Raw genomic sequence first — 26,120 nt, 5'->3', positions numbered from 1 at the left:
TTTTTGTATGATTTACTTGCACATACTTATTTTTTCTGTCAAATTACTACCCTTAATATTTTCCTCCCATACAAGAGACAAGCATATTTTCATTTCCTTTTTTAAAAATTCATTTTTCTCCTCTATCACTAGCCTTTGCTTATTATAATTTTAGTTCCAGGTTGATGTTAAAGTTGTTGAGAACTGGAATGTTTTGTTTTTGTTTCTTTGGTTCCTTTTTTTTTTAGATAGCAATAAATTTTAGTAAGTTTATTAGCTTCAGTTTGTTTAATGTATGGTGGCTTTAGAACGTGTCTGCAAATTCTTTGCACTCCTCCCACAAGTGGTAGATGTAATTATCCTCTCCTGGGAGTGGACTCATTAGTGATTTATTCCGTTTTTTTTTTCCTTTTTTTTGCTGAGGAAGATTCACCCTGAGCTAACATCCACTGCCAATCTTTGTCTTTTTGCTTGAGGAAGATTCACCCTGAGCTAACATCTGGGCCAGTCTTCCTCTATTTTGTATGTGGGTCACCACCACAGCATGGCCGCTGACAAGTGGTATAGGTCCATGCTCCAGAATCAAACCCAGGCCACTGAAGTGGAGTGTGCCAAACTTAACCACTAGGCCACAGGGCTGGCCTCCCTTACTCCTATTTTTATAGTAGCTTTATTAAGATAAATTAACATACAACAAACTGAACACATTTGAAATATACATTTAGATAACTTCTGATGTATGTACCCACCCATGAAATCAAGGTGAGAAACAAATGCATCACCTCAAAAGTTTCCTCATGCACTTTGAAATCCCTTCCCTCCACCTCTCCTGAACTCCTCCCCCACCTTCCCTCCGTGTCTCCAGGAAACCACTGCTCTGCTTTCTATCTCTACATACTAGCTTTCAGTTTGTAGAATTTTATATAAATGGAATCATACAGTATATCCTGTATGGTCTGACTTCTTTCACTTAGCATAATTTTGAGGTTCATACATGTTGTTGAGTGTATCAATAGCTCATTCTTTGTTATTATTGAAGAGTACCCCATTCTATGGATATACCACAATTTGTGTTATCCATTCATCTTTTGATGGACATTTGAATTGTTTCCAGATCTTGGTTATTACAAATAAAACTGCTTCAAACATTTGTGTATAAATCTTTGTATGGATGTAGACTTTCATTTCTCTTGCTAAATACGTAAAAGCAGAATGGCTGGATTATAAGGCAAATGTATGTTTAACTTTTTAAGAAACTGTGAGACTGTTTTTCAAAGTGTTTTTAGCATTTTAAATTCCCAGTGGCAGCGTACAAGAATTCCAGTTGCTCCCTATGCTCTCCAAAACTTCATATAGTTAGGCTATATTCTGAATACAAGTCCTTTATCAGATATATAATTTGATATGCTTTCTCCCAGTCTGTAGCATGTCTCTTCTTTTTCTTAACAGTTATCTTCCAAAGAGCAAAAGTTTAATTTTGATGCAGTCCAATTTATCAATTTTGTCCTTTTATGCTCTTTGGTATTGCATGGGAGAAATCTTGTCCAAACCAAATTTGCGAAGACTTTCTTCTATGCTTTCTTTGAGAAGTTTTATAGCTTTTGTTCTTACATTTAGATTTATGATCCATTTTGAGACAAAATTTGTACATGGAACAAGATACGTAGCAAAATTCCTCCCTCCCTCTCTCCCCTTCCCTCTCTTTCTTTCCCTTTTTCTCCTTCCTTTTCTTCTTTCTCTCTGTCTTTCTTTTTTGGCAGGTGGCTGTACAATTGTTCCACCTCCTTTATTGAAATGCTATCATTTCTCCACTGAATTACCTTCGCACCATTGTCAAAAATCATTTGTCCATATAGGTGTCAATCTATTTCTGGAGTCTCCATGCTGTTTCACTTATTTATTTGCCTATGTTTACATGAATACTACACTCTCTTGATTATCATATCTTTCTAATAAGTCTTGAAATGTGGCAGTGTTAGTTCTCTAATTTAATTCCTCTTTGAAAACTTGTTTTGGCTGTTCTAGATCCTTTGCATTCCTGTGTGAATTTTAGAATCAGCTTATCAGTTTCTAAAAAAAAAAAAGCCTGCTGAGATTTTGGTTGAAATTGTTTTAAATCTCTAAATCACTCTGGGAAAACTGATATCTTAACAATATTGAGTCTGCTGACCAATGGGCGTAGTGTCTCTCTCCATTTACTTAGGTCTCCTTTATAATTTCTTGGCAATGTTTTATGGTTTTTAGTGTATAGGTCATGCATAGCTACCTAATTATAATATTTGTTGATGTTATTGTAAACGGTATGGTTTTTTATATTTTAATTTCCAGTTTTTCATTTTTAATACATAGAAATAGAATTGATTTTTGTATGTTAATCTTGTATCTTGCAACCTTGCAAAAACATTTGTTAATTCTATTTTTGTATATTACATAAGATTTTCTACCTAGACAATCATGTCATTTGCAAATACAGACGATTTTACTTCTTCTGTTCCAATCTAGATAAATTTCCCCTACACCTTATTGCCTGATTTAGTGTATAGGGCCTCCAATAGATGTAGAATAGAAATGATGAGACTAGACATCTTAGCTTTTTCCTGATCTTAGAAGGAAAGTCTTTCACCATTAAATATGATGTTAGCTGTAGGCTTTTTGAATATGATCTTTATCAAGTTGATGAAGTTTCCTTCACTTCTTAGTCTGCTGAGAGTTTTTTTTAATTTTAATTTTAATTTTTTTTTAAAGATTGGCAGCTGAGCTAACAACTGTTGCCAATCTTCTTCTTTTTCTTTTTTCTTTCTGCTTTTTCTCCCCAAATCCCCCCAGTATATAGTTGTATATTTTAGTTGTGGGTCCCTCTAGTTGTGGCATGTAGGACGCCGCCTCAGTGTGGCCTGATGAGTGGTGCCATGTCCGTGCCCAGGATCCGAACCAGAGAAACCCTGGGCCACCGTAGTGGAGCACGTGAACTTAACTGCTCGGCCACGGGGCTGGCCCCTCCTGAGAGTTTTTGATGAGGAACAGATGCTACATTTTATCAAACAGTTTTCCTGTGTCTACTGAGATTGTCATATAGTTTTCCATTCTTAATTTTTAATATAATTAATTACAGTGATTAATCTGTAATTCAACTTTGCATTCCCAGGATAAACCACACTTGCCACAATGCCTTATTCTCTAGTTATACTGTTGATTTGATTTGCTAAAATTTTTATTAGAATTTCTTCATCTGTATTTATGAGACATATTGGTCTATAGTTTTCTTTTCTTTTTTTTTTAAGATTGGCACCTGAGCTAACATCTGTTGCTAATCTTTTTTTTCCTTTCTTTTCTTCTTCTTCTCCCGAAATCCCCCTCAGTATATAGCTGTATATTCTAGTTGCAGGTCCTTCTATTTGTGCCATATGGGATGCTGTCTCAGCATGGCCTGATGAGCAGTGTCATGTCTGAGCCCAGGATCCAAACTGGCAAAACCCTCGGCCACCAAAGTGGAGTGAGCGAACTTAACCACTCAACCACAGGGCCGGCCCCCTGGTTTCTTGTTTTTAGTGTAAGTTTTTTTTCTAGTTTTAGTATCAAGGTAATGCCAGATTCATAGAGTAAATTGGAAACTATTCTCTCTTCTTGAATTTTCTGAAAGAGTTTGTTTAGAATGGGCGTAATTTCTTCTTTAAATGCTGAATAGATTGAACCAATGAAGCCAACAAGCTAATATAGGGATATTCACTTTATCTCTTTCTTCTCGAATGAGCTTTGGTAGTTTGTGTCTTTCAAGAAATTTGTCCATTCGATTTAAGTTGTCAAATGTATTGGCATAAATTTGTTTATAATACTCCCTTATTCTCCTTTTAATACCCGTATAATCTTAGTACTGTTACCTCTTTCATTTCCGATACTGGTAATTTGTGTCTTCTCTCTATTTTTTTGTTTATCAGTCTTGCTGGAGGTTTTTCAATTTTATTGCTTTTCTTGAAAAACCAGCTTTTGATTTCTATTTTCTATTTCATTGATTTCCACTCTGACCTTTATTATTTTCTTTCTCCTGCTTACATGCGTTTAATTTGTCAACATTTTCCTAGTTTCTTATGGCATAAAATGAGGTTTTTGAGACCTTTCTTTCTTTCTTTCTTTTTTAGGAGTCTAGTACTATAGATTCTATTAAGACTATGTTTGTAGCATCCCACGAAATTTTATGCTGTGTTTTAAATCTCATTCCATTCAAAAGACTTTCTAATTTCCTCATTAATTTCTTCCTTGACCCATTAGGTCATAGAGTTGTGTGTTATTTAGTTTCCAAGCTTTTGGAAATTTTCCATTCATCTTACTTTTATTGATTTCTGGTTTAATTTCACTGAGATTAGAGAGAATAGTTTGTATGATCTGAATGCTTTTAAATTTATTGGGATTTGTTTAATGGTCAAGATATAGTATACATTGGTAAATCTTTCATATATTTTTGAAAAGAATCCATGTTCAGCTGTTTTAGGGGGAACCGTTGTTCAGGTCTTCTGTATCCTTACTGTCTTTCTACTTGTTCTGTCAATTATCGGGTGAGAGCTATTAAAATATCTGATTATAATTGTGGATGTGTATTTCTTCTTGTGTTTCTGTGAACTTTTGCTTCATGTATTTTGAAACTCTGTTACTATATGAATAAATGCTGAGGAATATTATGTCCTCTTTATGAATTGACCCTTTATCTTTAAGAAATGACCTTCATTCCTTGTCATATTCTTTCCTCTGAAATCTACTTTGTCTCATTTAGTATAACTGCTCTGGCTTTGTTTTGATTTCTGTTAACACAGTATCTTTTGTCTATCCTTTTACTTTTAACTCATTTTTGTCTTTATATTTAAAATGGGTTTCATGGCGGCATATAGTTTGGTCTTGCTTTTTATGTTGTACAGTAATTTTTCTCTTTAAGGTAACTTTATACTTACAGAAAAATTGTAAAAATAACAGAGAGTTTCCATATACTCTTCACCAATTTCCCTTATGTTAACATGTTACATGATCATAGATCATTTATCAAAATTAAGAAATTAACTGATCTGTTTCTTGTTTTAATAAAAATTTTAAAGATTTTAGCCATCATTTCTTTAGATATTATTTCCATTGCACCCTTCTCTCTCCTCTTCTAAATGAGAGATATTCCATTTACATGTATGTTAAGCTTGAAATTGTCCTTACTTCTCACTGGTGCTTCATTCACATTTTTTAGTTTTTTCACCCTCTGTGCTTCATTCTGGAAAGCTTCTACATCTTCAATTTCCCTAATCTTTTCTTCTGCAATGTGTAATTTGTCATTAATTACATTCAGTGCATTTTGCACCTAACACATTGTAATTTTTACTCTTAGAATTTCCTTTTTTTTGTATATCTTCCATGTGTCCACTTGACATGCTCACTTTTCCCCTAGCTTTTTAAACAAATGGAACACAATTATAATAATTTTCTTAACATTTATTAGGTAGGGCAAGAACAGCATTTCTTCTGGAGTAATTATCTACCCAGCTACCAAGGCAAGAAGCTTCTGAGTTTCTAACCTAATGTTCTATTAATTATGAAAATTTCCAGCCTGGGAGCAGGCACTCTTCCCAGACTTGTGTAACCTCTGGTTACTGTTTTCTAAAATCCTTTCAAGTGGTTCTTTTCTTGGCCTCAGGTAGTTTTCCTACAGACATGCAGTGATCAGCACTGTCCTGAATACTCAAGAGGATCTCTGGATTCTTTCTCTGGACTCAGCTTTCTTGTCTCCAGTACTCTGCCTTAGGAACTCTAACTACCTCGTCTCCCTGGACTCTTAGCTCTATCTCAGGGAATTTGCTGAACTCTGCTTGGGTTCCCTGTCTCTGTGTCAAGGCCTGAAAACTCACTCAAATCGGTAGTTGGGGGCAATCATAGGGTTTACCTTGTTTGTTTTCCATTTCTCAAGGATTCCCATCATTCGTCTGATTCCAATGTCTTGAAAACCATTGTTTCATTTACTTTCTCCAGTTTTTCGTTTCAGACAGGGAGGAAGTCTGGTCCTTGTTACTCCATCTTCACTGGAAACAGAAGTCCCTGTGACTCAGTCTTCTTTAGTAAATATTTATCATTCTAACGAATAGAATGCAGCAGAAATGCGACTCCTGAGAGACAATCCTCCATAGGTCTCTTGCATTTCATCATGTCTTCCAAGCAGAGGCCTTGACCACGTTTTTTCCAAACAAAGTTTTGAAGAATATTTGTATAATGAACTGACTTAGAAAATAGAATAATATCTCCCTCTGGAGCAAAGGGCAGGTTTGCTTAAAGTCTTGGAAAACAGAGATAGTGTCCTTCCAGAGCAGACGATAAGCATGCTTACAGTCCAGTAACATATATGTGGGTTTCCTAAGTTCAATGCTCCTCTCCTGTAATGCAGCCCAGTTTGTGAGAAGTTGTCACTTGATCTCTTTGCATCACCTTTTGGGAAGTGGGGCTCAAGGGATCAGGGTAAGAAAACACTTAGTCTCTATCTACTGCTATTGCTGCAAGTAACAAATTATCCTTCGTCTCTGACCCAGGAGTCTTGTACCTTTTGCCAGCATCCCTGAAACTGTTGTAGGTGAATTTGTTAGTTTGAAAGTAAAATAAAATCTCATACTCTTCATAGAGCTAGACAGATGAGATGAAATAGGCTAGGTTAAAAAGCAATACGACTTCTTCCTGGCTTTTTCTCTTGAGTGACATGCCTTGGGAGTCCTGAGTCAATATCTTATATGTTTGGCTACCCTAAACTCCAGCCTTTGAGCCATACTGCTAAGTGGAACAGAGATGAGCTGTCCCTGTAGCCCTGCCTAGTTTGCAGATGAGTGAGCAAAATAAATGCTATTGTTATTTTAAACCACTGAGTTTTGGGGTGATTTATTATGCAGTACTAAATAACTGAAACACTATGTATTTCACAACATCCTTCTGGATTTCTTGTTCTTCTGGATAGAGCTCTTTCTCTAAAAGGCTTTTAATGAAGTTCTTGTGTAGTAAACTTCTGAGGCCTCACAGGCCTAAAAAGATATGTATTTTTCAATCACATTTAAAAGTAGCCTACTTGGTTGTGAAAGTATAAGCCTGAAGTTCTTTTCTTTCACTACAATTTCTATTATTTCCTTGCATCCAGTTTACTGTTGTAAAATCTGATGTCAGTTTTACATTTATTTCTTTATAGATGATCTAAAGTTTGTCCCAGTAATATTTTAGATTTTTTTCTGTTGTCTCAATGGTTCCTAAAGATGACTAGGGAGGGCTATACCATGACTAACACCTGCTTTTATTAATTTGAATATCATTCTTCTGCCTACTTCTTCCTTTGGGTCCATAAATTGTGGCAGTACTTCCCTAGAGACCAAAAGGGAAAAAAACATCCGCCCTGGGCTTTCATTTCTAACCCTAGCTTGTGAATGGTGAGAACAACTGGCAGCATCCATCCTGGCCAACACATTTCTGTGTGTCTCTGAAAGGAATTTTCCCGTGCCCAGTAATACTAAACCACAGGAAATCCAGGAAAACAATATAAATAGAATTTTATTCTTATTTGGTCATTATAATAGAATTTAAACTCACACAAATGACTAAAATTAAATTCAACCACTTAACACAGTATACCAGAAATAATGGGGTCTTAAAATTGTTTGTTTTTTGAGCAACTGACAGCTCAATATCTGAATCTTTCTTGGAAGTCACAGAGCATGCTGTCACAAGTGACTACCACAGAAATGCTCATGAATCAAGTAACAAAAAGGGAGAGAAGAGGAGATGTCAATGCTCTTATTTGTTAATGTTTTTATTATAAGCTATTTTTGAAAGATATTTTGGAAGATAAACCTCTTGAAGGCAGGCCAGAAACCATGCTCCTTCACTGCCTTTCAAGATCTGGGAGACTAAATAATCAAGATTGAGCGAAGAGCAAGAAGAGTGTCTGCAACACTTTATTTTTTGCTGCGGAATGTTTGCCCTGAGCTAACATTTGTTGCCAATCTTCTTCTATTTTGTATGTGTGTCACCGCCACAGCATGGCCACTGCCGAGTGGTATAGATCTGCACCCAGGAACCAAACCCAGGCTGCCAAAGTGGAGTGCACCAAACTCAACCACTAGGCCACAGGGGCGGGCCCCTCTGCAACACTTTAAACTTCACAAAGAAGTTACCAGGTAGAAGGACACAAGTTCAGTGACTCATCTTCCTGACAAAATGACCGCGTCTTGACAGTGGCCGTGAAAGCTCGATGACCCTTAACATCTCATGGAATAAAGGAGTGAGCAAAACAAGGTGAAAATGTTAAAAGGGGAATATAAAGAACACAAAAGAAAGATGACAGGGTGACAAGTTAAACATAATCCACAGAATAAGAAATGTCAGAAGCCTCCTCCGCGGTACACCTACAAACACCTGCCCTTTTGTTACTACATAAAAGAGAGCCTGGCACTGTAACTTCTTCGCTTCCTTGGTGGTGGGGAGGAAAGCAGATGACTAGGCAGAGTGAGGGTGCCTGGTGGGACAGATTTTACTGGGCAGCTCTCTGGACAATGCACCCAGCAAGCTGTATTTTACCTTGATCAGTTTTTTATTTGTTAGCCCCCTAAATCTTGGTTATTCAAGTCTTCCAACACTATCTCATTTCTCCTTTATTGCTCCATTCACAAAATCTCAAAGTCATTAATAAATTAAAGTAGACATAGTCACTGAATAATCCATGTGTGTAGGGGAAGAATGGTAGAAGAATCGCTTTGACCTGAAAACTTACGGTTTGAGCCAACTTTCAAAGAGAGAAGAGAGTAATCAGCCACTTGTGATATTCTGTCTTTAACTATATGAGATCTTATTCAAATTTTCAATCTAGAGTCACAGATCTCTGAGGACAGTTGATGTCTATGACCTGGCACTAGTGGAGTACCCTCTATGCTCACAAATAGTTCATTCATTTGCCTTGGCCTTAAATCCCACCATAAAGGGGAGAGCCGTTTATTTTAAGCATTTCTTTCTATTTAGTGATAAAAAATAGAAAAACTAGAGAGAATAAGACAATGGGATACAAAAAACAGTATAAATGAGTTATTCATATCAGTTTCTCTAATGGAAAAATTGCTATAGTTAATGAATAAGGATCAGAGGAAGGGAAATTCTTCAATGAAGAGTTGAAAAAAAGAGATGAAGAGTTTGCAGCAGGAGGCAACAATTGTCTTCTTAACAGATACCATTTATATACTTTTTCCCTTTCTAGACATCAGATGCAGAGGATTGAGTTAATGATTCCCTCAGTTCATGGCACTTTCTCACCATCAGTCAAAGCAAGACCACTCTTTCATTTTTAATTTTTCCCATTTTATGTCTATTCCTCATTCCCATTCCATCTCCCCACAGGTAGCCATTCTAATGTATTAAATTTGTATCTTTTTGTTCACGTGTATTCTTACAAAATGCAAATGGTTTTGTGTACATTTAATTTACATAAATAATAACGTTTTATATTTCCATCTATTTCTAAATTTTCCTTTACTCAGGACCATATATTTAAGATTCATCCATATTACTATAATAAATAATTTTCTCTATGCACCCTTCCAAGGATGTGCACACACATTATCTCTAGTTACCTCACCCCAAAGGATGCTAAAGTCAATATCCATGTATATGACCCGTAAGCATCTGCGTGAGAATCTCTTTGGACTCCATAATTCTACTCCAGGAATAGAATTGCCGGTGATAAGGTTAGAATCTATTTAAAACACTCTAGTTCGGGAGGGGTTTTTTGCCACTTTTTCTTAGAAGTGAGGTTGGTATTATTATTATCATCACCAGTTGAATAAATGGAGGGATAAGACATTAAAAGAGATGTCCACAGTCACTCAGTGAGTAAAGAGTGGACCTTTCTCTTCTGACTACAAGGTTCTTCTCTATTCTTTGCAGCACACCCCATTGCCTCCACAAACTTGTCGTATCCTGAAACTGGAAATTGGATTAGATTCATTGCGTTACACTTCTTGTGGGCTGTCTAACTATTCTCTCCTTTGTGACTATAGTGTAATTACCAACTTGGAGAGCTAGGTTAGTGATGTGGGATATACAAGTTCCTTGTTGGCCAACTCTAGTGATCTCATTTAACTGTTTTCTGGTGTACTAGAAATAGTACCTCTGTATTAAAATCAGGGGCAATCGAATGCATGCAACTTGCTCGCACAGGTCATAGGTGAATTTCCAAGAAGATGACTGACTCCTGAAGATCTGTCAAGGAAAGGGCAATAAAACTTTTAATTAGTACCTCTTGTATGTGAGACATATGGAAGGCCCGACACTATGGGCTTTTGAAAGGGAGATTAGGTTTAAATGTGCTGAGAAAAGACAGCAGAGTCAGGTCACTTTATGAAAGATTCCTCAAAAAATATTTTATAAATACTTAATGATAAATAATCTGAATATTAGAACAGTCATATTTTGTGGTTCACGCAGTCATTATGTATGTACTGTTTTGTTTGTTTTTAATGTTATTCCACACAAGGCCCCCACATTCCTCTGATGCTGTCACATGGCAGCCCCAGTGGCCACACTGCAATACCTCTCTTATCAGTGTGAGGTTCTCAGTCCCCAAGAAACCTGATAGCGTCATTCCAGACATTCTTACACAGACATTTCTATCTTTTACAGGGCTTTGAACTTCAATGCTAAATCAGAGAATCTTGTTACAAGAGCGAATGCATTCTATAATTCACAATGGAAACTTACTTCATCAAGAGCAATGATTGAATCTCAACTTGGAGACACAGAGGAGATTCCTCTTAGAGTCTCCTGGGGTTGCAGGTGTTTGTGCTTGGGGAGTGGGAAGTTTTACACAATGTAAGCCTTTCTAAGAGATTCTGATCCTCTTCCCCAGTGGTTTTTGACCCATCCACCTACCACCTAACCCTGTGACTTTTAGGACACTTTCCTCCATGACTCTTTGGATAGTCAGCCCGTATAGACAATCACAGTGTCACCAGTCACTTGAGCAAATGTCTTCTATACAGCCTGTAAAACAAGCATTAGGAAATTGGGTTAAGTGATGGGCCAGGTTAGAATTGCAGAACAAAGGTTTTCTTAGGTTCCCTCGATTGCCATGGCATTTTTATTTTTCAGAAAGTACCATGGCATATTAGTCCACTGGAAAAGCAGTGAGCTAATGTTAGGCCAGAGGCCTGGATTGTGTTTGTGCTCTCTGCTGTAAACAGCCTTACGTATCTGGGAACAGGATGGCTCTTCTGGGCTTTACTTGTCTAGTTGGACTAGACAAATGCCAAGATCTTGTCCAGTTCATAAGTTATCAAGCTATTAAACCTAGAGGAAAAGGCAAATTACAACAAGAACTTAGAATATTATGCCTCTGATTGCCCCCATTTTCTAGTTTTTTGAATCAAGGACATAAAATACTGTTTCCTTCCATCTTGACACTTCTTTCCATAATTTAATCTTCTCTGCAGCTAACTATTAACACATAGGGAGGCTCTGTGCTGAGAAGCAATTTGGGCCACAGGAATGTGTTTCTGGTCCCCTTTCTTGGATAGCTTGGGAAGCAAAAGGGGTTCCCTTGGGAAGGACTTTTTGGAGAATAGTGGGTTTCATACTTCAGCAGCATCAGAATCCCACAGATTGCTGGGCCCAGTCCCTGAGTTGCTAACTCAGTAGATGTGGGGTGGAGTCTGAACATTTGTATTTCTAACCAGTTTCCAGGTGATACTGATGCTGCTGGGCTGGGGACCACACTTGGAGAGCCACTGTCACAGAACATCATTTTCTGAGTATTGAGGTAGTGATATAATCTCTCCACATCAACCTTGTCCCCAGGTTACAGTATGTGCTAAGCAGCTTTTGAGATGATGCCACCACCTTCTATTTCAGATTTCAGAAGATTCTGTTTTCCAGTAATAATCGCCACACACACTTCAGCAACAACGAAAAAGGAGAATAGGGCAAACTCACGTACAGTCACTCTATTTCCCTGTTCTTCCTCTCTTCGTGGCTCGAAACCGCAGACAGTCTAGTTCACATAATGACTTAAAATAACAACAAGATCGGTGTATTTTGGATAGTGCATCATCAGTTTTCAGCAGAATCCAATAGAAAAAGACCACAGACCAGAGTTCAGATATGATCTCCCTTTCTGTCTGGAGTAGCTGATATTTGTTGAGTATTTTCTGTTTAGCCAGCCCTGGTGGTCTAGTGGTTAAGATTCAGCACTCTTACCTCCACAGCCCAGGTTCATTTCCCAGTTAGGGAACCACACGACCAGTCTGTTGGTTGTAATACTGTGGCGGCTGCATGTTGCTGTGATGCTGAAAGCTATGCCACCGGTGTTTCAAATACCAGCAGGGTCACCCATGGTGGACAGGCTTCAGCAAAGCTTCCAGACTAAGACAGACTAGGAAGAAGGACCTGGCCACCCACAAAAAAATTGGCCATGAAAACCCTATGAATAGCAGCGGAGCTTGTCTGATACAGCCTTGTCTGAAGGTGAGAGGATGGCACGAAAAGAGTGGGCAGGGCTCAGCTCTGCTGTACACAGGGTCACTAGCAGTCGGAATCAACTCCACACCACTAACAACAACAAATTTTCTGTTTCAAGAAATGTGTTATTATCTCATGTAAGCTTTGAGCCAATCCTCTTACATGGGTATTATTTTTATCCCCATTTCATAGACGGGGAAACCAAGATCTGGAAAGGCAAAGTATCTTGCCTGAGGTTGCTCAAAAAAAAAGTGGTGGAACTAGGATTACTGTACTACTCTGCCTCCAACTATATAATACTAAAAAACCGTGAAACATCCTCTTTACTGTTTACATTCCGTAAAATGGGCCTGCCTCCCAGGGGTAATGTGGGAATGAAGAAGAGCACAGACTTATTAGGTGCCATGGAGAAAGAATGTGTTGTGGCTACAAGATATTACTTTTTTGAAATATTTTAGATGCTACTCTCCTTTTTTACAACAAGTAAGATGCTGCAGTCTATACATTTATTATCTGTTTTATTCTCTTTGCATGTTAGAGCCTTAAAGAATTATTTTTATGTCCTTTTTCTCAAAATGATCATACATTCCTTTTTCTTGCTAACGTCAATGGAAATATTCAAAAATTATTTTATTTTTAACATGTAACCATAAAGGCAGATGTTTATTTTTATATAGTTTATCTTATTTATTTATTATTTATAATACCGTTATTATATTATAATAATATAATTTATTATTATCTGTTTTGCTCTCTTTGCATGTCTGATCCTTAAAGAATTATTTTTATATTCTTTTCCTCAAAATGGTCATGCATTCTTTTTTCCTGCTGACATTCAAGGGAACTACTCGAAAATTATTTTGTTTTTAACTTATAACCCTAAAGGCAGATGTTCTGGTGTCACCAGAGATTCGTGGAAAGAGGACTCTCTCAGGAGTTGAGTTCCAGCCCCGGCTCTGCTGCTGCTCACTGTGATTCTGGTGGTCACTGATTGCTGCATTTACGTCTGATGGGGTTAGGCTTGATCAGAGGGACCACAGTATAGGATGGACGATTTTCACTTTCACAGACCCAGATTTGGGTGAAACTCATAAATATCTTGCCAGGATGCAAAACAAATATGATTACAGACATTTCTTACTAGTTGCAAACCCTGTAATAATTAATAGAATGTCAGTTATCTTACTCACCATGTCATAGATAAGATACACTGAGGGTTATGAGCAATTCACAGCAAGCTGGCTGTAACTCCACCTCTTTACTCCCAATCAAGAAAGCACTTCAGAAGGCAAGTGAGTAAGCCTGATGACTGGCATAGGAAATACATGCAATCTAATCTATTTTTTAAAAATAAATCATTTCCAAATGGCCCCACTTTCACCTGATCACCATCTGTAGCTGAGAACTACAGGACTAGATGACTTTCAGATCTCTTTCAACATAAACATCTCATTGATGGTCTTGGCACTTTTATCCAATAGACCTTTGCAGTGGTCTTTCTGGATTCACTGCTTTCAAGATGAGTTACACAGCACAATTATTTCCAAGTTTTGTCCTGTTTGCTAATCTGAAAAAATAGTGTTGTAGCAATTCTTTGAAAAAACTTAAAACAGCCCTGAGAGGAAAATAAAATGGCTGACTCTATCATTTCTCCTGCAGAATCCTGAGAGGCATGGAACATGTCAGTTTGCCCGGTGCCTGCTGGCTTATGAAGATTTTCGTCATATGAAGCAAAGACTGCCTCAGCCCTGGGATGAAGGAAATAATAGGGCGTCTGATTCTTAGGTGCCTGAATCTTTCACTTGGGAAATCTTTTAGGTCGAAGCCGTCTACTTTCATTTTTACAATCAAGATTTCTATTTATTTATTTCCCTTTGGGATTTATTTATTCTCCCTTTGGTATTCTTAAAAACCTGCCTAGGAAATTATTAGAAAACATATTCAATCTCCATAAGGACGATGCAATATTTGTGTTGTAATTTCTTGTTAAACATGTTAATCACTTGATATTTACCCTATCTATCCTGGCACAAAGTCTTCAAAAACAGGATGTTCTCCTTAAGTCCTCTTTTAGCTATAACATGGCAAATCACAAGCAAGCTTTTCTAATTTTTTTGTATGGAAATCTTGGAATTTCCACAGCTTGTTCTGAGCCAACAAAAATATACAGAGATGGAAAGCAGGGAAATTTTGAATTCCGTTGATTTACTTCACAACATTCCTCTTTGGAAATATATCTGCTTAACAGGGTAGTGAATTTTAAGTGTGATTTGGAGATGGAAAGTTTGTTTCTGTGAAGTCAGAAGGAAAAATAAACAGTAAAAAAATAGTTTGCATCTGACGATACCACATCCCAGGAAAGGGTGGTACCTAAGTTACCTACAAGACTTTCCTTAACAGTCATCATACAGGAAGACCAAAAAAGGTTCCGGGGTTGGGTCCAGCCTGGTGGTGTAGTGGTTGAGTTCATGCGCTCACTTCGGCAGCCTGGGGTTCATGAGTTCGGATCCCAGGCTCAGACCTAGCATTGCTGGTCAGGTCGCATTGTGGCGACTTCCCACACAAAATGGAGGAGGATTGGCAATAATGTTAACTCAGTGACAATCTTCCTCAAGCAAAAAGAAGACTGACAACAGATGTTGGCTCAGGGCCAATCTTCCTCAACAGCCCCCAACCCCTGCCACCAAAAACCAGGTCTGGGGTGGAGCGGAATTGAGACTGTTTTGAAAGTAGGTAGTGTGCTATAGCAGAAACAATCAGGAAACTTCACTTCTAGTCCTAGTTTTCCTATTACCTAGTGGTGTGCCTTCAAGCACGTCAGTTAACCTCTCTGACCCTCAGTTTCCTCCTCCATCTAATGGAGATCAAAATACTCACCCAGTGTACTTCCTAGAATTGTTGAGGTACATGTGAGATAAAATTTATTAAAGAATTTAAACAATTATAAAGCACTTCACAGATCTGAGATATGTTTACAACATCTTTCAATAATTCAGTAAACTTTGAACATAAGATGTTTAAATTGGATGGGATGGCAAGATTAATTGGGGTATTTTAGCTGGCCAGGACATGGTGTGTGTATCATTAGTACTTGTTTACACCCTCAAAAGTCTATCTGAATATCTCTTTGGGAGAAGGTCAGCAAATATTAATGATTCTGCTATAGGATTTAAGGAAAGACTACAAATTATTCCTGCTAAGACCACCTTCCTCTATTCTGCTCTTCTTTCAAAGGTCAGCGAGCTCCTGGAAATACCAGCCCTCCCCTGCACATCTTAGTCTTACCACTGCAAATTGCCTGTGAAGCCAGAAGATGGTGATAATTAGGTCTGACCCCAGGCCTTCCTCTGAGAGACCGTCAGGAGGAATTCCATCTTTCCTTATATCCTTCTCGACAAGTCCAAACTTCTGGACTCATTATTAATGCCTCTCTGTACGTTCCTTAGTCTGAGCCAATTTTAGGTCTTCCAAGACTTTCATTGTGTCTTCTAGAACTTAAGATCAGTCATCTGCAAAATCTCTGATAGTCTTTACCTTCACTAAGGCTTTCCTTCATCTTTTCATTCTAACAGAAGCCTGGCTTGGTTTGATAACAGTCTTTCCACTGGTGCCCTGTTAGATGGTGATCCCACATGCCACTGAGCCTGGAGGTTATGTTAGGGATCCTCCTTCTTCTTGTTGCCAATTCCAAACATTTCTCCTCTCCACTACTGCCCAAAGCCCATCTTCTTTAATATCCTGACACCTTCTGGTTACTCTACTTCATGCATTAATGATTTTGACACCTGGTTCAATCTCTTCCTCTCCATCACTCCTTTCTTTATTTTTAGTAACTTGAGTATCCTCATGGACCTGGCCTCTGAATTCCTTGACCTCCTTGCTTGTAATAGTCATTTCCTCTACCCAGCCTTAGTTGTTCCCTCTTATAGTCATTCTCTAAAACTTGGCATTGCTCATAATGTTACTAACAGAAATCTTCATATCAAGATTCTCACTTTCTGACCACCACCTCCTAATTTTTTCCAATTAATTTATTCTACCACAAGCCTAAATTAACAGTTCTTTGACTTTGTCTTCTTGTCCCACTATACCATGTTCCAGACTCTCCCTCAGCTCCTGTGCCCCTCTTTCCCTCTGTTGTTCTCACCTAGAAAACTCCCAACTTTGGTTAATCCAACATTACACCAGGCAGAATCTGCACTGCTCTAGCTAATAGCTAAACCTGGCTGGGGCCAAACCAGGGAGTCTTTTATGTGTGTGACTTAAGATATTTATTTCATACCATGTTCTTTATCTCAGCCCACTAACAGAAACTCATCATCCTCTTGTTCAAACACTGTGTACTTCCACCTGGTGTTTGCTCTGCCTCCCTGACCTTTCTATCTTACCTTCCCTCTGCTGCTTCAGTTGCTCTTCACATTTCTTTGTTTCTTTCCACTACAATATAAACTCCACAGAAGGAGGGATATTGTTTGCTTTGTCACCACTGTATTCCTGAGCACCTAGAACAGTGCTTGGCACATAGGAAGCACTCAATTAATATTCATTTTGTTACCCACCTTAGCTGTGGAGGGGAAATAGACATGTCCATGTCCAGGGTCTGAAACAGAAACATTGGGACATACAGAGTAAATCCAAGAGCCCAGTGCCTCCGCCAACAAAAGAAAGTCTGTTTAAAGCATAAAAAAGCAACAGAGATGACCTAAAGACATGGAATAGGATTTTCATTTCCAGAAACAAAAGAATGTGTTCCTTGCAAGAGGACCTGTGTTGGTTTGTTTGGAGTCATGATGCCTGGACCAGCAGATATTTGGCCAATTTGTCTGTGATTCTTCAGCTACTCATGATTAACCCAGAAATCGCAGTGATGAAAGGACCTTAGAAGTTAAGACTCTTGCCCCAGGTTGCCCTTTTATTTACGGAATAGAGGCAAGAACCCAAGTGTCCTTCCTCCTGATTACTTCTTTTTGCTTTATGAACCCTGCAAATGTTGAAATGTCCTTTTAAACAGTTTACCAGTGCAATGCAAAGCTACGGTCCTTGAAATGGCTCCAGGATTCAAAGTAAAATGTTTTATGTTGTTTACGAAAATTAGAACTTTAATTTAGCACATAAATTTATAAAATCATCACATTTTAAAGGGAGATTTCCAAAGGTGTTACGTTTTGGGGGTAAAATGTCTATGCTTTAGTCAAATGGCAGAAAAATTTGGTCTTTTTAAATTTGATTTCTATACAAAACTCTGATCATTGTGAATTATTAAATCATTTCCAAATTAAATAATTTATTAGTAGATATAACACATTTTGGTTTAGGGTGATTTGCTCTCGTGATATTTGCCTCTTTTTTCTTTCTCAAGTATTTATTTGTCTCTATTTATGACAAATTCATAAAACGTCCTCTCCAAGTCTCCTCCCATCATGTAAACAAATATTTTGCAATCATTCTGGAATGGGAAGGGACTTGAATATTTTCATCTCCTGAATTCCTTAGCGTTGCTCATGTTGCAAATAAAGAATGGAGTTGGATTCATTTGGCACCTGGAAGTATGGTGGAATAGTCTTATGGGCTGGCTTCCAAGTAAATCCTGCTTAGGGCTGACTGGAGGCAGCTACAAAAACATGGGTAGGATGTGTATTTTGATGATCAAGAGTTCCATTAATTTTCCTTCTAAGCTCTGACAAGAGGTAAAGGGAATTCCTTTTTTGGAGTTGAGTCTTGGAGTTAGCGTTAGAGACTTGGGCAGTCTTGGGTAGAGTGAATCTGGACAAGGTGTTCCCTTGCTGTCTGTCATCCCTCTCCTTCTTGTACACCTGCAGCAGATTCTGAATGCTCAGCATAAGTTGTTCCAGTCTTTAAATGTCAAAAATGGCCCTGAGATGGTATTAAGAAGTTTATAGGCATCAAATTGAGAAGCGGGTGCAGTCTCCTGGATCATCTGTCATATTCATAGTATGAGACTGGAGTTAGAGCTCATGAGCTTCTGGATCCTCTAAGTGGCATCAGTGGGAAGGTGTATCTCTCCAACACACACTGAGACTGAGGCATCTGGGCATAGTGCACTGAAGAGTGAGAAGAGCTGGTTTAAGACCCAGTTCACTGTCTGTGTGGTCTGGTTCAACTAAACTTCTCTGAGCCTCAGTTTCCCAATCAACATTGTGTAGATAAAAATAGCCACCTTACCTCTCTCATAGGGTTGCTATGAGGTTCACAGGCAATAATCTTAAGGCACTTTGGAAAACTCTTTAGGTGGAGAGTTACACAAATATGAAGTGTTATTAATAACTAAAAGAAGTGTTCTGAATTGTTGCCTCAATAATTATCTATTGGTGCAATGGCACCCAGCAGCTCAGAAAGCATGTGCTTGTTTATTTCATATCACTTCACATGCACTTGGGGCAGACAGAGCATCCAAGCAGGGAATATGTAAAAAAATGGGTAAGATTTCTATACGCAAAGTGTTAAAATCTGTTGAGAAAGTAAAGTCCAGGCTGGAAATAGTGAGTAATGGAACAATTTCTAGGCAAGGTGTTTTTTAAGAAGGGCAGAGATTAGCAGAGAGTAAGGGAAGGTCATCCCAAACAGGAGAACTGAGATACACAAAGGACCTTTGTCCATATGAAAGGCTGAACTTAAATACACGGGATAGTCAAAGCACAAATGATTAAATTCTGGATTCTGTTAAATACGTTTACAAAAGGGAAAGGAGAAATAATTCTTATATTGGCAGTCTTCTTCCTATTACTATTTTATGTAATAATTCAGTGCCAGATTAAAAATTCAGTAAATCTCTCCTATCAGGTACATGTGTTTTATTAAATAGACAGTTTTACTCTTAATGATAAGCACCATTTTTCTCAAAATAGAGAAAGTCACAATAAATCCACAGTGAAGGAGGCTTTTAAGCAATGATCCTTCCCCTAGTTTGCTTTCCAGAAAATTTCAAATTCATATCAGCTTGCTAAAATATGTTTTATTTCCCTATTACAGACATATGATAAATAAATAGCCCCTCTGTGAGTCACAACCTGAATTATGTGAAAGTTTTTTTGTTGATATTCAGTTCCTCTTCATTTTGATACAGGAACTGAGTCCATGTCTTTATTTACATATATGTTCCCAGTGTTAGCACAGTGTCTGTACAGCAGTTGCTCAATAAACATTTTGTGAATTAGGAAACTATGACAGACACTGCTAATTGCCTACACATCATCCATCTTCCTTTTTTCTTATGAACAGAATCCTGATTCATTTGGGGCAGTTAAAATATTCAATCTCCCACTTTTTCAATGAGATATAAGTGGAAGTCACCACACGGGATTTCTTGGAAAGCTCTTCAAAAGGGGATAAACTCCACTGGCTTTGTCCTCTTGCCCCTCACTTTTCCCTTTTTTTCCTGCCTGAAATACAGATGTAATGTTTGAGATGGAGCAGCCGCCTGAGGGTCATGAGGGTTAGCCATATGCTGAGGATGATAGAACCAGAAACTAGAATCAATCTTGGCCCTGGATGTTTACTTCAAGTAGCTGATCCAGCTTTGAACTGCATACTCCTGGACCTCTCATTATGATGCTTTTGTAAAAGATTTCTGTTACATAGAGCCAAATGGAGACAAAGACTTAGATCTTTTGAATCTATCTAAAGTAGTAATGTTCAAGTGGGGAGGAACTGACATTTTAGAATCTACTGAAGTGGTTTGTCATTTTCCCCACACCATTCTGATATGCCCTCCAAAAAAGGAATTGCTTTTCCTCTCACCTGGGTGAAAATCACTCTCATAATGAGCCACTGTTACTACTGGTAGTGTTGCTTCTCTTAAATGTGTTAGGTCACTCAAGAAAAAAATTAGGGAACTGCTTCAGGGAGACCCACGATAAACTGACTGCTTGAAAGTCATGAAAGAGTTGGAGTTGCTACAAACTCAGTAGTTATTAAACAGGCTGAAAGAAGTATGCCTGAAGCATCTCAAAGTCCAACCAGAGAAGTATCAGAAGATGCTTAGAATTTTCATATGGACAATGAGGAGATTGATGAAATTAGGCTAGAAAGAATGGATAGCACTGCCCACAATAACCGACTCTTAACATGGGAGGGCAGCTTAGTGGCCATCCAATTGGATATGTCACAAAAGGCAAAACTTGACCTCTATCACATTGTTGGGAGATGTCATCCAACCTTACGTGACCACTTCCAGTGGCCAGGAGTTGGCGAATTCACAAGGTGACCCATACCATTGTTGAAAAGATTTAATAACTGGAAAGTCCTTCTTTACAATGAACTTAATATGATTGTATCTTAATATTATTACATGCCATTTATATAGCACTTTGTATATTTATTTAAAGAGATTTCACATGATCACTTTATCTGATAGTCATAAAAATCATGTGAATCACTTGAAATGGTACTATTATCCCTCTTTGAGCATGTGTAAACAAATGCAGACAGGCTATCTATACTTGTGTAAGGTTTTACAATTCCTAGGTGGAGTAGCTGGATTTGAACTCATGACTATTGAGCTATGAGTCAAATTCTCTTTTAAATTGTTATTATTTATTCATTCAATATTGATTTACTGAGCCCCTACTATCTAGTGGTCACTATGTTAAGTGCTGAAGCTCTAATGGTAAACAGGGTACACACACATTCCTGGCCCTCCTAGAGTTAATAATCTAGTAACTGCCTACCAATGAGTCTTACTTTTAGCCCTTCCTATAACACAGAGCAACAAGTATATTCCTTTTTCCACACATCAGCCATGCAGTTATCACTTGGCTTCATAGGTGTCTCTTACCCAAACAAAACATCCTGTTCCTTCAACAGCTCCTACTAGGTCAGGGATTTTGCAGCTGTCTACCATCCTCATCACTTTCCTCTGAACACTCTATTTTTTCAATCCGTCTCATGAGAAATGGCATCTTGAATCAGACACCCTTGCTCCCAATGTGGTCTTGGAGACCCATGGCCTCAGGTGACTAGAAGGTTGAATGCCATGAGTGCTGCATGAGCTTACTGCATATATTTTGGTTTCCCAAGTCAATCTTGGCTCATTTTCACTTTAGGGGTCACTAAAACCACCAGAGGGTCTTTCTACGGATTATGGTCAAGTCAACTCTCCTCCATATTGTACTTAAGTATTTGACGTTTTACGTCTAAATGCTAGACTTTAATGCATTCCCATTGAAGTTCACTTCATCATCTGGACCATTATTATATCTTTTGTGATCTTCCTTACCTTGATTCTATTATTTCCAAGGTTCACTATCTTTCTCAGTCTTGCATTATGAATGAATTAGATAATCATGTCTTCTGTGTTACTGACAAAAATGTTGAACTGAACAATTTCAAAGACAAAACACAATAACCCTCTCTCCAGGAAGATTAGTCCCAATCCGTTAACCTTCACTTGCAATTCTATTCACTCATTCATTCCATAAATTTTAATAAACACCTTATTCTGGGCTAGATGCTAATATGAAAAAGATGAAATCATTTGAGTTTGTAAGTTAAGAAAGATAGACATGTTAACAGATAAACTCAGCATGACAAGCCCTCTGCTACCAGTATTCACTAGTGTAGAGAGACCACAGAAGAGAATGTAATCAATTCAACTTGGGAGAAAGAGGCAGAACCTACAATGATATCCTACTCAAAGATACAGTGAAGAACTTTATCAAATGTTTTGCTGGAACTACTATGAACTAATTCAATGGATTAGGCTTTTCTCTAATGTTCCAAACTTAAAATCATATCCAGAAACTGAAGTTACTTTCCATAACTTAGTCTTTGTGATCCTATTTTGGATTCTATGGTCACTTGTATTTGCACATCAGAGAAATGCATTCAAACTCCATAATCCCCTTTAGATCTCTCCTGAAGTTAAGCATCAACATAAATGGTTCTGATCATCTTCTCTCATGACACTAATATTGTAAAGGACCTCTAGGTTACTTGTTTATAGCTAATTTTGCCTGAAGCCATTTTTCTGATAGATATTTGGTAGCTGAAGTCACACTGACCTATCATCACAGCCCTAGAACAGCTTCTCCCACTTCTTTTTCTCTCCTTGGTTTTTAATGGGAGCCTCATGAGTATCCAGGAGGAAGCCCAGAAGCCTCCCCAGCCATGTAGGGACAGGTGTAGATTCCAAACTTCAGTGATAGCCTTCATCACATAGCACAGGGTTGTTTATCATACATACCCCATGATTCTGTGAGCTTTGGGATTTTCTTGTAGAATCCAACATTTTCCTCATGCAGTATTTACGTGTTACTGTTAGCCTTCGTAAGTTTCTTCTCCAAAATTTAATTTATAATATTTATTATTGCACTTTTTTTGGTATCCACTAAGTGCAAAATCATGCATTAGATATTGGCAAGGCAGAGGGAGACACAATGATGAACAAGAATGGTGTCAGCCGTGAAAGGAACTGGGGATCCAATGGGGGTGGTAGACCTGCCTGTATGTATTACAAGGAAGTGCCGATTCCGGTTTCTTTTTGATGGGCAAGCATTTTGCAATGACTTGAGCTATGTGTGTGTAAGGCTAAAACAGCCATTTTAAAACAGCTTTAAGAAAGAAATTTCACTGGGGGACAAAAGAGCATAAAATTGATTATCATCATTTCCCCTATAACAAAAACAAATTATTTTTCATGTTTTCACTGTGTCTGTGGTAAAATCTCACAGTCCAAGAGATTTACTACTTCAGATAAATTCTGTACATTTGCATTTAAGTCTGCAGAAAGACTTCCAATTACCCAGCAATTGAACCAAAGTGTTGGTAAATTTTCTGAAAAAAAAAGAGAAAAATTATTTCTCCTGTTTTGGTAGCATTCCTTTACCTTCCACTTAAGAAAAATCATCTCACAAAGTTGATATTTGAAGTCAAAAGAACCATTTTTCTGAATAAAAAGTATAAAACTAAGAAGTTATGCTGTCTCCTTTTTTAAGAATTACTCGTCAAAAGATAAGACTTTTTCCTTTGTCTTGTAAGAGAAAAGTTAGCCCCTATTTTAGCATTGCAAATATGTCTTAATCAGTTCACATGACATAGTAGTTATTTAGCCACTTCAAAAACAAGAGTATGATTTATTATTTTCTCTCTCTCTCTCTTTTCCCACACTGGATTCAGAAAGCTTCATGCTGCAATGACTGTTACCTACCTTTCTCGCAAATATATCATTTTGGAGTGAAAATCAGGAAAAGCTTTAATTTTATAGCTTTGGAAGTGTTCCATTTTCCTAGGGCAGAGGGAGCAGGTTCAGTACTGAGAGGAACTGAAGGGGTTAACACTGGACTTGGCTGAGTGTCAGTTAAACTTTTTTTTTGGCTCTGCTCCGGGTTTCCCCTCGAAGGGATTTCCCTCCGCCTCTGCGCCTCTGCAACAAGACCCTTTATAAAGAGCAGACTTTCCATTTCACTCCTCACTGAGCCTCACTGGCTTTGGGAGCTAAAGACTTCCTGAGCACTTTCAGGTGGGACGGAAAGAAGAGTTTTGGAACCATTATTTTCTCATCACAGGAGCAACTTAAAATGCCTAGGAAGACGGTCGTGATCTTTGGAGCCTTAAATATACTTTGGATGGTGTTTGCAGCTTGTAAGTTCTTCTCCTTGATCTGTTCCAAATGCTCACATTCCATTTTAGCCCTGATTTTTGGCTTCAGTCAGTTTTGCTATGGTAGTAAAGAAAGGCACTAGGATTTTCAAACAGTGGGAAATTCTAATTTAACCTAACCTTTAGTGTGCTATTGCATATTGCTATATACCATTAAAGTGTCATAGTTGGAGCTGCAAATTGACGCTTTTTGGATACCTTTTTCCACTGTCAAGTGAGTAATTGAATTCTATCTCTTGTAAGGTCTAGTTTCCTGTGCTTGATAATGAGATCAAAATTAGCACAGAACAAAACAACTCTGATAAACGGGCACCGGGGTTAGAACTGAGAGTTCTCCTAAGTGAAGATGATTCCAACACCTTCTTTGGCCATGACTCCAGTTCTTTTTGGTTGCCTTGTAGTTGGTTCGGAGCAGTTTAGGACAGATCACCCAGTTTGTATTTTGGACGTTATACTAGAACAGAGGAGAGGGAGTAGAATATTAAACAAACCAATAGTAAGTTTGCTTTTCTCTTTTTGCCTTTGCAGCTCAAGCTTTTAAAATTGAGATCTTCCCTGAATCCAAAATTCTTGCTCAGATTGGTGACTCCATTTCACTGACTTGCAGCACGACGGGCTGCGACTCTCCATCTTTCTCTTGGAGGACCCAGATAGACAGTCCACTGAATGGGAAGGTGATAAACGAGGGGACCAAATCCACACTGACTCTGGAGCCTGTTGGTTTCGCGCATGAACACTCTTACTTGTGCACGGCGACTTGTGGACATGACAAACAGGAAAGAGGAGTCCAGGTGGATCTCTACTGTGAGTACTCTAGAGAATCTTTGATTTTCTCTCAGTTTTGCTTTAAAATAAGTTTTTAAAAAAGGATATCTTTAAAAGAAAAAAATTTAAAAGGATATTCATGTCCCGATTCTTGGCTAGAGGACATACTGCACCAAGAAAGCCATAGACAGCTGAGATCAGGAACCCAAATCTTGCCTTCTGTTTCTAACTCTGCCACAAACTTGGTGACCGTGGGTAAGACTCAACTTCTCTGGGCTTCGGTTTTCTTAGCCATAAAATAAAGATCTCCAAAGTTCTTTTTATTTTATTCATTTTTAAATTTCTATTTGATTATATCATTTCATGTTTACTTGGCCGTATGTCTAAATGATTTATGAATTCCATCCTTCAGAGATTTTCCATTTATCTATTCTTATGCAATTTAGTGCTTAAAATCAGTTTAAGTAGGAGATCTATAATTTAGTAGTAGGCTTTTGTACAAAAGTTTTCCCCTTAGACATAAGAAAAATATCTGCAAACATTTCACTCATTTGGTTTTGACATAGATACATTTAGGAATTTGTGTGTGTGTGTGCCATTAAACCTTAATGCTCAACTGCTCAACCTCAAAGGTATTTGTATAATAAATTAGATTTGCCTTGCTAATATGAATGGTTATCCTTAGTTTTACCATTCTACCAAAATGCATCCCAATCTGTTCTCAATCTAGAAAATAAAGTTAGCAAGGGAGTAAAAAACTAACCTGAAATAAATCACTTGCCTTTAGTTACTGATGACGACTCTTTAAAAAAACTGGACTCTTTTATGGTCATCTCTTCATGAAAACCTCATTTGATTATCTTGTAAATATGTTGATTCCCTTCTGGTGCAGTGGAGCTCAACTTTGCCCAGTAACGTTAACTGATTCTTCAACAAGCCCCATGTGTTGCTAATGCTTCCCAAGAAACTGTGCCTGGCCGGCTGCTTTCAATTATGCTGGTTGTACATGCATAGCTCATGTCTGTGCAGCCTCCTGTGCTCCTTGAAAGGCCCCCTTATGTAAATACAGGGAAAAGTAGCAAGTTCTTATATTACCTGACAGCAAACTATGTGGACTATAGGCACATTTCTCACAGAATATGAGGATCAGAAATTATTGATGGAAAAATATAAAATACGTTTTTTCACATAACAAAGCATTTCCATTTCCTTTGCCTTTGCTCACAAGTACCAAATAGCTGAAGATTTAAAAAAGAGAAACGAAG

General features: G+C 37.9%; 1 protein-coding gene across 5 annotated transcripts in view; it reads left to right on the top strand.

Annotated features, from left to right (window-relative positions):
* VCAM1 (vascular cell adhesion molecule 1) overlaps window positions 1-26,120 on the top strand; it is a 129,285-nt gene that overhangs the window by 87,077 nt on the left and 16,088 nt on the right. For 2 of the 5 annotated variants that reach the window (XM_070266204.1, XM_070266206.1), the window contains 4 exons: window positions 14,134-14,259; window positions 15,709-15,907; window positions 23,608-24,072; window positions 24,619-24,894. In XM_070266204.1, coding sequence (XP_070122305.1) covers window positions 24,009-24,072; window positions 24,619-24,894 — 340 coding nt within the window. In that variant the 5' untranslated portion in view covers window positions 14,134-14,259; window positions 15,709-15,907; window positions 23,608-24,008. 5 annotated transcript variants of the gene reach the window in all.

This window comes from Equus caballus, chromosome 5 (genome assembly GCF_041296265.1).
Source record: "Equus caballus isolate H_3958 breed thoroughbred chromosome 5, TB-T2T, whole genome shotgun sequence".
NCBI classification, from domain to species: domain Eukaryota; kingdom Metazoa; phylum Chordata; class Mammalia; order Perissodactyla; family Equidae; genus Equus; species Equus caballus.
Note: the sequence above shows the minus strand (reverse complement) of the source record. Positions and strands in the feature narration are given on the sequence as shown.